This window comes from Arachis hypogaea, chromosome 19 (assembly GCF_003086295.3).
Source record: "Arachis hypogaea cultivar Tifrunner chromosome 19, arahy.Tifrunner.gnm2.J5K5, whole genome shotgun sequence".
Classification (NCBI taxonomy): Eukaryota; Viridiplantae; Streptophyta; class Magnoliopsida; order Fabales; family Fabaceae; genus Arachis; species Arachis hypogaea.
Window position 1 is genome coordinate 10,503,986 of NC_092054.1, and position 14,304 is coordinate 10,518,289.

General features: G+C 33.4%; 1 protein-coding gene across 1 annotated transcript; it reads left to right on the forward strand.

Moving 5' to 3' along the window:
* Positions 1 to 6,116: 6,116 nt before the first annotated feature.
* Positions 6,117 to 9,893, forward strand: LOC112776961 (uncharacterized). The gene is made up of 4 exons (XM_072227413.1): positions 6,117 to 6,287; positions 6,368 to 6,422; positions 6,500 to 6,652; positions 8,896 to 9,893. The coding sequence occupies exon 4, from the start codon at positions 8,903 to 8,905 to the stop codon at positions 9,521 to 9,523; it is 621 nt and encodes a 206-aa protein (XP_072083514.1). The 5' UTR covers positions 6,117 to 6,287; positions 6,368 to 6,422; positions 6,500 to 6,652; positions 8,896 to 8,902; the 3' UTR covers positions 9,524 to 9,893.
* Positions 9,894 to 14,304: the final 4,411 nt, after the last annotated feature.

Genomic DNA, 14,304 nt, shown 5'->3' on the forward strand with positions numbered 1-14,304 from the left:
TTAAAAAATATACAAATAATATAAACATGATTTTTTTTTGTAGAAAAGCAATAATAAAGGTTATTAATTAAGTTAATTACATAATAACAAATTATAAATAATTTTTTAAATAATAATCAAAAATAAAATCACAATTTTCACATACTACAAAGTTTATAAAAAAAATTTAGACAATAAATCAATTCTTAATAAATTGTACATTAGCTCTGTTAAAAAAATTAAATTATATGTTAGATATATATATATATTATAATTAATTTTTAACTCAATTTTTGATAATTGAAATTTAAATGCTGAATATTTTACACCTAACACCCTAATTCTACTCTATCAAAAATGCTCAAAACTAAATATTTTAGATATACAGATTTTCTACATGCAGAGATAGGAAGCGTACTGTCGTGGGGCTGGAGAAGTATTCTTGAAGGGTGCAAGGTAATCGAGAAAGGCTTGTTATGGAAAATAGGCTCTGGCGTTAATGTTCGCATCTTCCATGACCCCTGGCTTCCACCACCAGTGCCCCTTAATGTCTCTCAAAATGCACTCACAATCCTGCCAAATCTGCAAGTGTATTACGTTAGTGCGTTACTAAATGCTGATAGAAGTTGGAATAGAAATCTGATTGAGTCGATTTTTTCAGTTGTTATATGCAATAAAATTTTTTCAATCAAACCAACAGAGGAGGAGGATGAAGTTAATTGGTGTTGGACAAAATCTGGTATATATGAAGTTGGGTCAGGATACAAAATTGCTTATGGATTCTTTCATTCTCCTACTTCATTGAGGCCCCAGAACATACACAACAGAGTCTGGAATAGCATTTGAGAGTTTAAATTACCACATAAAATTAAGATTTTTCTATAGAAAAGTCTTCATGAAAAGCTTCCGGTGTTGCAACAAGTTCACAGCCGGTTCGCATCCACTCCTGCCACTTGTCCAAGATGAATGTTGAAGGCTGAATCAATTTCTCATGCTTTGTTCCAATGCCCCTGTCTTCAATAATATGGAGTCTAAGCTTAATAACCCCTGACCTATGGATGAGAGAAGAAGAGACCTTTTTCAATTGGTGGCAACGAGTCTTATCCTGGGCAGCGGCTCAATTCGACGGTAGACAAAAGACCCTCCTCATAGCGGCGCTGTGTTGGAACACTTGAAAAGCGAGGAATCGGTGTGTTTTTGAGAAGGTAATAAGCCTGGCACCAGAGATAGTGAAAGAAGCCAGCAATTTAGTGCGTGAACTCGTGAGTCATACTGATAGATGCTGATAATTTTTTTTTTACTCTTACTTTACTCTTTTTTAAGCTCTTAGTCATTCAGTCACAGTTGGTAATAAATGGGAATACCCAATTCTTTTATACTTCCTTATGGAAACACTTTTATTTTATATTAATAAAATAACATTTATCTTTGGGAAAAAAAAACTAATTTTGTTTTTGCTATTAATTAAAATTTAAAAAATGTGAGTTATTAATCAATTTTGAATTCAAATTTAAATTTAAATTTGTGTAAGAAAATATTTTAAATTTTTTTCACTAACCAGAATTAATTTTAAAATAAATAATTATTTTATACATCATATTATAATATATTGTAATCATTCGTTTTTTTAATGATAATTATTGCCAAATAAAATGATATAAAAATAGAGAAAAATATATTTACCAATCTAGGAATAATAATTCATTTTTCAATAGAATAAATTATATATTGAATAACAAAAGTTATTATAGTTTTTTTTTACATAAACTAATACTCAACGACAGTGTTTTGGTAATATTATTAAAAAATATTAATAAATCTAATCGCTTTTGCAATGAAATAAGTTTATAAGTTGATAAGTTTAGAAGCTTGAAAGTCATGTCATAAAATATAAAATTTTAACCGGTAATAATGTTGACCATATTGTTTGACATCATTTGAATGAATATCATACTAATAAATAAAACTGTCACAGTTAAATTTTAACAAAGGCAAATCTCCATAAGTATGCTATCATCAATGAGAATTGTTATACTTTCAAGACAAATACTATTTTCTTTCACTGTGTTTTTTAATTCAGCAGGTCGAGAACTAATCTTTCACGGATTGAAGCTCCATTTATTAACGGTCTGCCGCTAGCCAATGAGTTGTTACGTACGCAAGATAGGATTCGAAAACTCTAATACTTTAGACAAGTGAGATGACCACTCAACCAATCCAAATCAGTTAAGACAAATACTAATAATTATTTTTAATATTTTTAACATTAAAATTAATTAAACTTTAATTTTAATTATAATTTTGTAAAATATTTATATTAATAATTATTATATATATTTTTTGTTTAATCTCTTTTAATAAAAAAATTTATATATTTTTATTAATTATCCCGTACAGTATACGGGAACATATACTAGTTTAGTATAAAAAATGATAGAGTTAACTGAATATTTTTTCGTAAATTGAAGGTATTTATAATTAAAAATCTAACTAGATCTTTGACTACATATATTTTGGGAGAAATATTTTGTTAATTTTAATATTTTTTATATGAAATAGATTTAATTATAAAATTAAAAATAGTATAAGTATCAAATTAAAAAAAAGTATAAAGACCTAATTAAAAATTTGATAAAACTATAATGACTTTTAATTTTAAAGATGCAATCTTTGAGTTCAACTTGGGTGACAAAAAAAAAGAAATTAACTTATTTTGCAGAACCATGGGTTGAAAATGCACCAATTCTATTGCCCGAATACCACGAATATTGTATGATTATTGGTTTAAAAAGATTTTTTTTCTAATCCGATTTTTAACGCTAACAAATAGTTTTCAATCAAGTTATACTTGTTACTTATTACTTATGAAAAAAAAAATTGATTAAAGTGAATAATTTTTTGAATAAAGTATTATTTTTGTTCTTAATTAATATTTGAAATAAAATTTAAAAGTATCTTTAACGTTTAAATGATTTTATTTAAGTACTTAATATTTTAAAATTATTTTAATATTATTTTATTATTAATGATCTATTAATAGAGTTGACCATAGAACAACATTGAGACAGTTAAAAATAATAGAAACTTAAATAAGATAAAAATGTTAGGAACAAAAAGATATATTATTTTTAGAAAAATTACGAAATCAAATAAAATAAGAGTGAATTTTAATAGAATAAACTACAATAAAAAAAATACAACTATGCTAAGTATATACTAATATTAACCGCTAAAATTATCCACTAAATTAAAATAGAATATACATTAAAATATAAAATACATATGAAAAATGAGTTAAACTATAAATCTATTTATATATAAATTCATAATAACTAAATTTGATATGCAAATATCATTTTTATTTGTAATTTTTTTTTAAATTATGCATTAATTCTTCTTATATTTTCATTATATATATAGTACTAATTTGAATCAAAATGAAAGCCATCGTCAAGAACAAATTAATATAAATATAAGATAAAATTAAATAAAAGTACACACAAGAATCCAAAAAACCAAGAGAAGTGAATATACTTAAAAATTAAAACTAAAAAATATATATATATAATGAACATAATATATATAGTAGCACTGCCTCTTCCCCATAACACATGCAAATCCAAGAACAAAAGAAGAACCAACCAAATCCCCAGTAAATTGGGTATCATCACTAGAAACTAGGGATGACAACAATGAATATAGGTAAATATTCGCACTATATACCCTGTCATACTTTATTCTGTATTAACTTTTATATTATATATATATATATACCAGAACAGGTAAGAGTCGATTCATCAAGATTCTAACTCTGTTTCGTCTCGAACGAAATCTTGTCACATTCAAATACAAACAGTGACTGCAAGTTTCATGGCACGAGAGCAGTGATTACCGATTGGGCACAGGAAGAAGAAGCGCCCTGCCTTCGAAAGTGTGATCTTGGTGTTGCCATCTTTGTAACTTTGGATTGGTTTGCTTGAATTGCAGCTATTGAAGTCAATTTCGCTCACTTCGTCCAGTTGGTGGAAGCTTGGGGAATACTTGAATGCTTAATTAGTTATTTGCAAACAACAAATTTGGTCATTTTGTTCCAAGAGTTAGAAAGAATTGTAATATTTTGGTATATAGGTTGTTATGTCTAGCTCTAAGTATGTATCATAAATTCATAATATGAGCTAGTCATGTTATATATATACCAAAAATTAATATAATATATATTGAAATATAAATAGTATCAAACGATTAGTCTAACCTCTTTAAATTTGACTTGTTTAAGTTTGTAGGTTATACCTGTGAATCTGTTTATTTTTTGTTTGTTTATGAGTTTTAATTTTTAAGTTTAGATGTTTAGGACCATTCCTACAAGTTAAACAGGTTGATTCATTTATTTTTTTTTAAATGTATTAGATAAAAAAGAAAATCTAATTTTAGACAAAAAAAAATGTTTTGACAAAAAAATGCTACTTTTTTTTTTGTCAAAAACTTTATAGAAACAAAGTTCTTTTAGTGGTTCAGGTCGTATTTTTGGATTAGATTAGGGGGAATATTAAAAAAAAAATACTAATTTTTTTAAATACAAAAAAGATTTAAACGGATTGTCTATTTAATCTGTAGTCTAATCCGTTTAACTTGTTATTTTTTTGTGCTAATCAGATTTAATTTGTTTAGTTCTAATAATTTTAAATTAGTCTAATTTTAAAAACAAAAATATACTTATTTAAATGGATAAATGGGCTAATTCTACTGCTCTAAACTATTTGGACAATCCTAATAAATATATATATACACCAAAAATTTATAGAATATATGAATAATACACGTGTATATGAAATATTTTTGTTAAATATTACAAGCGCATTTATACATAATATTTTTGCCTTTTAAAAATTATAGTTCTCTAATTATCTGTTTGCAAGAGAAAAATAAAGTTAAGCAAACATTTTTTGGAACATTTAATTTACAGACGTTAAACTTAACCTAACAGTGAAAAATGAAAATTTGGCTATCAAAATAAGAATCATAATGCAAACTTGATTGGATGTCATTCAATTGTTAGAAAATATTTTTTAATAAAAATAATATATTTTATTTTTTGGTGTGTTTGACAAAAATTTAATAATAAAGGTAAAAACATTAGATTTTTTTTAAAGTTATAATTTACATTTTTTAAAGATTTTTTTACTTAAAAAAATGTTCTTAACATAATAAATAAATAAAAAATATTTTTATATTATTGTATTTAAATATAATTATTAGATAAAAATATATTTTTATATTAGATATCTAATTATAAAATTATTTTTATTTTTTAAAAAAAATCTTTTAAAAAATCACTTGAAAAAAATAACCTTATCGTAAAAATTTATCCAAACAAATCCTAAAATAAAATTAAAGAAGTATAAAATGTAGAAGAAAGGAGACTCACTTAGAGTATCACCAACTTTGAATTCTTTCCCTGTAGCCCATTTGGTGTAATCAACTTCAAGGGTCCATCCGGAGGCATCTCCAACAGTGTAATCTGTTGCAAAAACAGTTGGAGAAGCCAACAACAAAATCAAGAATGAAGAAGCAACTAATGCTATAGCTTTATTCATGTTTTTATGAAGAAATTTTGTTCTCTCTCACAACAATAATCAAGAAAATTCTTCAAAGGAATATATATATATATATAGCAATGAGAAGCTTTGCAAGCTATGCTACTATTAAAGAATAATTATTAAAAAGAGATAAGTGTAAATCTATAATAGTGATTTGATTCTCATAATATCTTGACTAAATTCTTTAATTGGTTTGTTGATAAATAAAATATTTAATTGACTACATTTTCATTTATATATATGATTGATTCTATCCTTAAATATAAAATAGGAAATCAAATTGAATATTCGAAATGTAAACTCCGTAAAATTAGTAAATAATTAGTCAATAAATTGAATTTTAATTAGAAAAATTAAAAATGCAAAACTAATATCAAAATAGGATAAAGTTCGTCAAAACGAGAATTTTGATACCAATTTCAAAAAATTTGGCCCAAAATTGAGTTGAACGGGTCGAACCGGACGAACCGAGCCCAAAATGGGCCTAAAGCCCAATTCAGCCCAATAGCTTTTAAGGGACACAGCTTCCCTTTCTCATTTCCATTTCACGTTACAGAATTTGGGGAAGGGGAAGAACAATTCATACTTCCAAACCCTTGGTCAAAAATTCAATCCATCATAACTTCTTGCTCCGAGCTCCGATCGTCGCACCGTTTGCGGCCACGCGATCATGGCGTCGAGTTCTACATTTTTATCGGATCAATTTCACCAGTAAATTTTATTTTCATTCCAGAATCTCTATTCCCTTTCTATTCTTGGATTTGAAACTCTAACCCAATTTGGTATTCTAGGTTCGATCTAGCTTGCGGGGGTTGTTGGGTTTGCGTTGCTACGCGTATGGGTGAGGTAAGAATGTCTTAAACCTTAACTCAATTTTAATTTCATTAGGTAAAATCTGAATTTGGAGTATATATGTGTATTAGGTGTGAATTAAGTTTATATACATGCTTTGGAATTGAAAAGTGAACATTTGGAGGCTGTGATTGAAGCTTGGTTTGTGGCTGGTTTCGTTGAGCGTTGGGGGCTGTATTCTAGCTTGTGAGGCTGCCCTGGATTGAATAAAGTGATCGGCCAAGGTATGGTTTATGTTTCGCGCGTTTAACATTTAAGGTGTTGTGAAAACTTAGGCTAGAAGAACCATAGGATAAGTTGAATTGATTATGTGCATTAAATGATTAGCCTTGTGAAGTTGTTGGATAAAGTTATGGTTGAACTTGTATTGGAATTGAATGAGTAATAAAGGGTTGATTTATGTGTTGGAAGGATAACAAATGTGAAGTATTGATATATAATAATGAAAGGTTGTTTATATAAGTGATATATATTGATGTGTGTTTGTGAGTTGTTGAAGTAAAGAGTATGTATTCTTGTGATTGAGCTAGTATTGGGAGGTACGAGCAAGAGTTGTTATTGTTGAACATGTGTGTTTGAGATTATTAGTGAAGGATTGATATGTTAAAAAAAGCAGATTTTATGGGTAGGAAATGTGAGTTTGGCAAAAATAAGGTTTGGGGTATTTTTGGAAAAATGTGAATTTTGACAAACTTTGGCAGTCCATATCTTGCTCTATAAATTTTGAATAAAGATGAGGTTTGTTTTAAATTAACGAGGGTTTAACAGGCTTGAAATCGATATAAAGTTTGTGGAAAACTAAATTTTGTAGAGGAAGTTATGGACGACGGAAAATTGGTGCGAAAAACTGAATTTTTGTAACTTGCAGCAGAACCAGGTTTTCTGGTGTATGCCCACGCACAGGTATGTGCGCATGCACCCAACAAAGGCAAAATTCAACTTGTGCATACGCACACCTAGCATTTTTCATAAAGTGTGCGTACGCACACTTTTGTGCGCACGCACACGCTAGGATGAGCCTTCTGTTGGTGGCGCTAGCACAGCTGAGGCGTAGGCACACTAAGGGATGTGTGCACGCGCACGTATTTGTGCGTATGCACATATACTGCTTTCTTGTTGAGCTGTGCGCACGCACAGGTGTGTGTATACGCACACGCCCTGTTTTCTAGCACTTATGTTTTTCTGTTTTAAACATGATTATGAACCCTAAACCTCCTATTTTTGTCTTGTTAATCTTAGATCCTACTAGTAAGTTTGGTAGATAGCAGAAGTTAGGAATTTAAGGTAACTTGGAAGTGAAGAAAGAGGTAAATATGATGAAAAGTGTGAAAAGGGAAGTGGTTAATGAATGAAGTTAATATGCCATGGTTTTGATGAATGGTTATATAATGATTATAAATATGAAATGGCTTATGAATGATATCTGAGATACGAGTTTTTTTGGGTAACAGAACCGTGGCTCGCCACCACGTGTTCTAGGTTGAATCTCGATACTCTATTGACCTTACGTCGTAAGGGTGACCGGGCACGTATAAATTTTCGGGTATGGATAGCCCCCAGTGAGTGATTTGAATGTTATATGAATGTGAAATCTATGCATAGACTCATGGGAATGCGCAACGGGGGACAGTCTAAGGTTTTCGGACTTGTCGAGTTGGCTGGATAACCGACAGATGAGCCTCATCAGCCATAGGACAGGCATGCATCATGTGCATTTGTTTGTGTGATTGCTATGCGTTATTTGGGATTGCCTAATTGAACATATATGTCCTGTTACCTGCTATTCTTGCTATTTTCACTATCTACTTATTACTTGTGCGTGAATTTGTTTGGTTGCTTGTCTCTGCTGAATTTATAGAAGACGGAGGGACGGAGGAATGGTGAATTGGTTGAGTGTTAGGTGTTAGGTTTAAGGTAAGTGATTATTGTGTACTTAGAACACCTACCCTTATTTATGGTTTTTACTTAGAAATTAAGTTCTGTAATTGTGATAACGGAGTTCTAGGATTGCCTCTGGCCTTCCCAGGACCTTATTTATTATACGCGTGGCACCTTTACCATGCTAAGAACCTCCGGTTCTCCTCCCATACTCTGTTGTTGTTTTCAGATGCAGGTCGAGAGGCTCCTCGCTAGGCGTCTGGATTTCCTGAAGCGGAGTAGTCTGGGATATTTTGGGTTTTCTATTTATTTATATATGTATATATGTACTTAGCTTGCTCTCCAAGAAAGTTGTCTATTTTGTTCCTCTTAGAGGTTATAGGAGAGTTAAGATTTTGTTTCTGTATTTTTGGGCATTTTGTTTCTGACTATGCTTCTGGGCATACTCTAGGTGTCTATACATGCTATTTAGGGTATCTAACTGATATAATTGGCATGAATGCTCATGAGCATGCATTTGGAATTGTGAAATACTAGAATCGCGATATTGAGACTGATCACCTTGATATCACTTGTTTGGTGTGAACAGGAACCAAATGGCGTCTCGTGGGCGCGGTCGTGAGCATAATCGAGGTCGAGGACGGAGAACTAATGAGGTGGCCATACCGGTAGGTAGTTTGACCGATATCATGACCACAATAACGAGTGTTGTTGCTGCCATTGGAGTTGTTGCTGCTGCGACCATCCGAGTGATGGATGGGATGGAACCACAAGCTGGAACTGGCAATGATGGTGATAATGAATATGAAGGTGGACATAATGTTCTGAATACAGGGGTCCCAGTGGGTTATCCGGAGCAAGTTAACACGGGTCAGGAAACGGGAGAAAGCTCAAGGAGGACTGAGGTAGCAAGGAATCGACGGGAACCCTTCACAAAGAAAAAGGGACCTATTACACCTAAGAGCCAAAATTTCAAAAAGAAACGCCTTGTCGCTTCACATTCCCAGCGCCGGAACAATGACCGAAGGAACGATAACCGTTCGGATCCGAATTTAAAAGGGCAAACTAGTGCTCAACCGGATGACTTAAGGTGCTCAAGATGCAAGAAGCACCATCCAAGCAGACTGTGCAGAGCCGGATTAGGCGTATGTTACAAGTGCGGGAGACCAGGGCATATGTCTTGGAATTGTTCAAAGAGAATGCCGAAATGCAACTGAATCCGATTTTCAGACCCAAGGTAATTATGAACCAGCAGTTGAATTTTTAACTTCCTTGCATACCATTGATATGTAATATTCGTTCGTAACGCATGACAAGTTTCAGTAATCATGAGATCCAAGTCGATGAATAGTCAAAAACTATTGGTTGTTGAAACGGAGTGACACTTAGCTAACTTAGAGGAGTGGTTAGGCTTTTGAAGGTTAAGGATTAAGTGACATAGTGGAAGCAGGTCAGACCATATCTAAGGAATCAGGAGTGTTGAGGGTTACGCGGAGTGATTGTTTGGAATCCAGTGACGGTGAAACTTTGAGGAAGAGGAATAGAGAGAACACAACCTTTAGCTGTTAATTGTTAAGAGGCAAGTGAAGATAAAACCAAATCCCTATATGAGAGAGTTTCTAAGGCAATTCTTAAAGGTGTGTCAGAACTTCCATTTCAGAGAGAAAGCGAGTTTGCGATAGGCTTAGTACCGGAAGCCGGATTGACTTCAATCGCACCACAAGCAAAAACATTATTATAATCGGTAGAATTTAGGATAGAGTGGAAGGGAGTACTAGAAGAGGAAATCATCTAACTAACTATTTCTTTGTGGGAAGCGCCGGTTATGCCGGAGAAGAAGAAAGAGAACGGCAGGTAGCCTTATGCAGAGAGAGTGTACTAACGAACCTTCGCGACTCAATCTAATCCTTCTTTTGAAATCTACATTGACATTCTATCCGGAGTTCTTCCTAAATGGCTTGACTACCTTTCTAACTTTACTCCTTATGCGCATGAATTTTGTTTCTTCAGGATGACTCTGAGCTTGTCTTGGTATAAACGCGTAATCATTGAATCTTGTATGCTCGCTATGACTAGAGTTGCCTTATTCGCAAACCATGTTCTTCAGAATCAGCTGAGACTTCTTTGACTTTGTACGCTCTGTTTTTTCTACCAGAGGTCTTTAATTTGAACTCTTTTCTTGAGATGCATCTAGGTTCCTTTCCTTGTGCATTTCATCATTTCGGTATAATCCTAGTTAACCATATACAAGATTTTCTTTTTGACTTACTACGAACACTGTTTGAAATGCTCATTCATTTTTTGAGCTTAATGTCCTTTTGAAAATTAACTTGAGTCCATATTAGTATTACGTATAAACTATAGCTGCAACTGCTGAGATGTTGATTCCTTAAGAGCAAGACTTTTGGGCACGAAAGGTAAAGCATGTAAGCGTGCACCGTCAAAAAGAGTTTTGGAGCTTTAAATTCTTGCCGACAACAAAGCCTATGATTAGCTTAACGCGCTAGAAATACACCGGTTACATGGATACCCGAATATGAAGAGATCTTTCGAACTCCAAGAGAAAGATTAACCCCAAATCCAGTAATCAGGATGCTTGAACTTATTTAACAACTCGAAATTAGTGCGATACATTATCAGAGGGGTTTAGGATACGTGTAAATACAACATCTTGAAATGGTAACGGACGCCCTGAGTAAGAAGTTTCTGGAAAAATGCTTGGATATAAATTTCGGAGGAAGGAAGGCTAGGTAAGTTGGAACTTTAAATTGGATATCAAGGGTATAGCTAAAGGAGTCAAACTAAATCTATTGCGGTCTTAAAACGTAGCAAAGACGAAATGCAGAAAGCGTAAGAAGACAATAAAGATCTACCGAGGATGTCGAAGTCTGGTAAACAAAAGGAAAACTAAGAAGAGATTTATATGCCTAATGCCGAAATAGAGATCGTAGAATCAAGGACTTAAGAAGTGCAATAACGGTGATAAGGAGCTACTAAGAGTGCTGAAGCCGGTTGAATCAAGAAGATACCATGAAAGGGTTGTGTCGAGATCGGGAGTTGCAACGAGAAACTGTTGTCCGAAGCTTACCAGAAAGGATTTTCGAAGTTACCTTGAGATTTCTAAAAATATATCGCGAATCCAAGAAGATATTTTGAACCGCCAGAAGTGAAGAACGAAGTGACAATCTATGTGAATTACATGTTCGACGCATGAGAAAGAAAAGAGAGACCACCAGAAGTCGTGCAAAGGGCTACAACCATTAAAGGTTCTACATTAAAGGTAAAAGAGAATAGCCATCGATTTCATAGTAGGTTGCTGAGGACTAGGACAAAAGGTGATACTGTTAGGGAATCGTGGGCCAAGTGACCAAGTCCACTTTGCTTATCGGAGCAAACTACTTATTGGGGATATCAACGAGACTATACATCAAGGAGAAGGTGAGACTCCACAATACGCTAAACACCTCTGAATTAATTGGAAATTGGAACAACGAACGTCTTAATTCTTGAGTTTGATAGCCGAGACAACAAAGAAAAAGTTACACAAATTTGAGTTAAGATTCTCATTATGGAAGCCGACAAAGGAGGTAGGCAGATCGAAGAAGAAGACTTCTCAAGTTGGAAGGTAGAAGATACCTATTTCTGAATATTACTTCAACGAGCTAGAATCGGATGAGCAATCAAGAACTAAGAAGTTGAACCCCGCTAAGTTGGTCTATTTCAATTTTGGGAGAATATTGATGATCAGTGGCACACCAAATAGTTTTTCTTCCGTACCTTTCGAACTTATTCAACGTACACTCCACACTTCGTAACTTCTGAAACACACTTCTAGAACAAATTCATGTCTTACCACCGAAGCCAGTTTAAAAGAAAGAAGATGGACGTTGCGAGTAACATGGTCAGCTTCAAGAAACCCTGAATATGCCGAAGGACTACCCACACCTCTTTTCAGATATCTGAATATGAATTTTGAGGGCAAAATTCCTAATTAGGTGGGTAGAATGTAAACCCCGTAAAATTAGTAAATAATTAGTCAATAAATTGAATTTTAATTAGGAAAATTAAAAATGAAAAACTAATATCAAAATAGGATAGAGTTCGTCAAAACGAGAATTTTGATACCAATTTCAAAGAATTTGGCCCAAGATTGGGCCAAACTGGACGAACCGGGCCCAAAACGGGCCCAAGGCCCAATTCAGCCCAATAGCTTTTAAGGGACACAGCTTCCCTTCCTTTCTCATTTTCATTTCACGTTATAGAATTTGGGGAAAAGGAAGAACAATTCATACTTCCAAACCCTTGGTCAAAAATTCAATCCACCATAACTTCTTGCTCCGAACTCTGATCGTCGCACCGTTTGTGGCCACGCGATCACCGCGTCGAGCTCTACATTTCTATCGGATCAATTTCATCGGTAAATTATATTTTCGTTCCATAATCTCTATTCCCTTTCTATTCTTGGATTTGAAATCCTATGGTGAGATTCTTCCCAATTTGGTGTTCTAGGTTCGATCTAGCTTGCGGGAGTTGTTGGGTTTGAGTTGCTACACGTATGGGTGAGGTAAGAATGCCCTAAACCTTAACTCAATTTTAATTTCATTAGGTAAAATCTGAATTTGGAGTATATATGTGTATTAGGTGTGAATTAAGTCCATATACATGCTTTGGAATTGAAAAGTGAACATTTGGAGGCTTAGTGGTGATTGAAGCTTGGTTTGTGGCTGGTTTCGTTGAGCGTTGGGGGCTGTATTCTAGCTTGTGAGGCTGCCTTGGATTGAATAAAGTGATCGGCCAAGGTATGGTTTAGGTTTCGCGCGTTTAACATTTAAGGTGTTGTGAAAACTTAGGCTAGAAGAACCATATGATAAGTTGAATTGATTATGTGCATTAAATGATTAGCCTTGTGAAGTTGTTGGATAAAGTTATGGTTGAACTTGTATTGGAATTGAATGAGTAATAAAGGGTTGATTTATGTGTTGGAAGGATAACAAATGTGAAGTATTGATATATAATAATGAAAGGTTGTTTATATAAGTGATATATATTGATGTGTGTTTGTGAGTTGTTGAAGTAAAGAGTATGTATTCTTGTGATTGAGCTAGTATTGGGAGGTATGAGCAAGAGTTGTTACTATTGAACATGTGTGTTTGAGATTATTAGTGAAGGATTGATATGTTAATAAAAGGCAGATTTTATGGGTAGGAAATGTTAGTTTGGCAAAAATAAGGTTTGGGGTATTTTTGGTAAAATGTGAATTTTGACAAACTTTAGCAGTCCATATCTTGCTCTACAAATTTTGAATAAAGATGAGATTTGTTTTAAATTAACGAGGGTTTAACAGGCTTGAAATCGATATAAAGTTTGTGGAAAACTAAATTTTGTAGAGGAAGTTATGGACGACGAAAAATTGGTGCAAAAAACTGAATTTTTGTAACTTGCAGCAGAACCAGGTTTTCTGGTGTATGCCCACGCACAGGTATGTGCGCACGCACCCAAAAAAGGCAAAATTCAACTTGTGTGTACGCACGCCTCTGTGCGCACGCACACCTAGCATTTTTCATAAAGTATGCGTACGCACACTTCTCTGCGCACGCACACGCTAGGATGAGCCTTCTGTTGGTGGCGCTAGCACAGCTGAGGCACAGGCACACTAAGGGATGTGTGCGCGCGCACGTATTCGTGCGTACGCAAACACTGCTTTCTTGTTGAGCTGTGCGCACGCACAGGTGTGTGCATACGCACACGCCCTATTTTCCAGCACTTATGTTTTTCTATTTTAAACATGATTATGGACCCTAAACCTCCTATTTTTGTCTTGTTAATCTTAGATCCTACTAATAAGTTTGGTAGATAGCAGAAGTTAGGAATTTAAGTTAACTTGGAAGTGAAGAAAGAGGTAAATATGATGAAAAGTGTGAAAAGGGAAGTGGTTAATGAATGAAGTTAATATGCCATGGTTTTGATGAATGGTTATATAATGATTATAAATATGAAA

What these genes read in the sequence shown, in the direction of transcription:
- LOC112776961 (XM_072227413.1), top strand. Translation starts at nt 8,903, where the DNA reads ATGGCGTCTCGTGGGCGCGGTCGTGAGCATAATCGAGGTCGAGGACGG.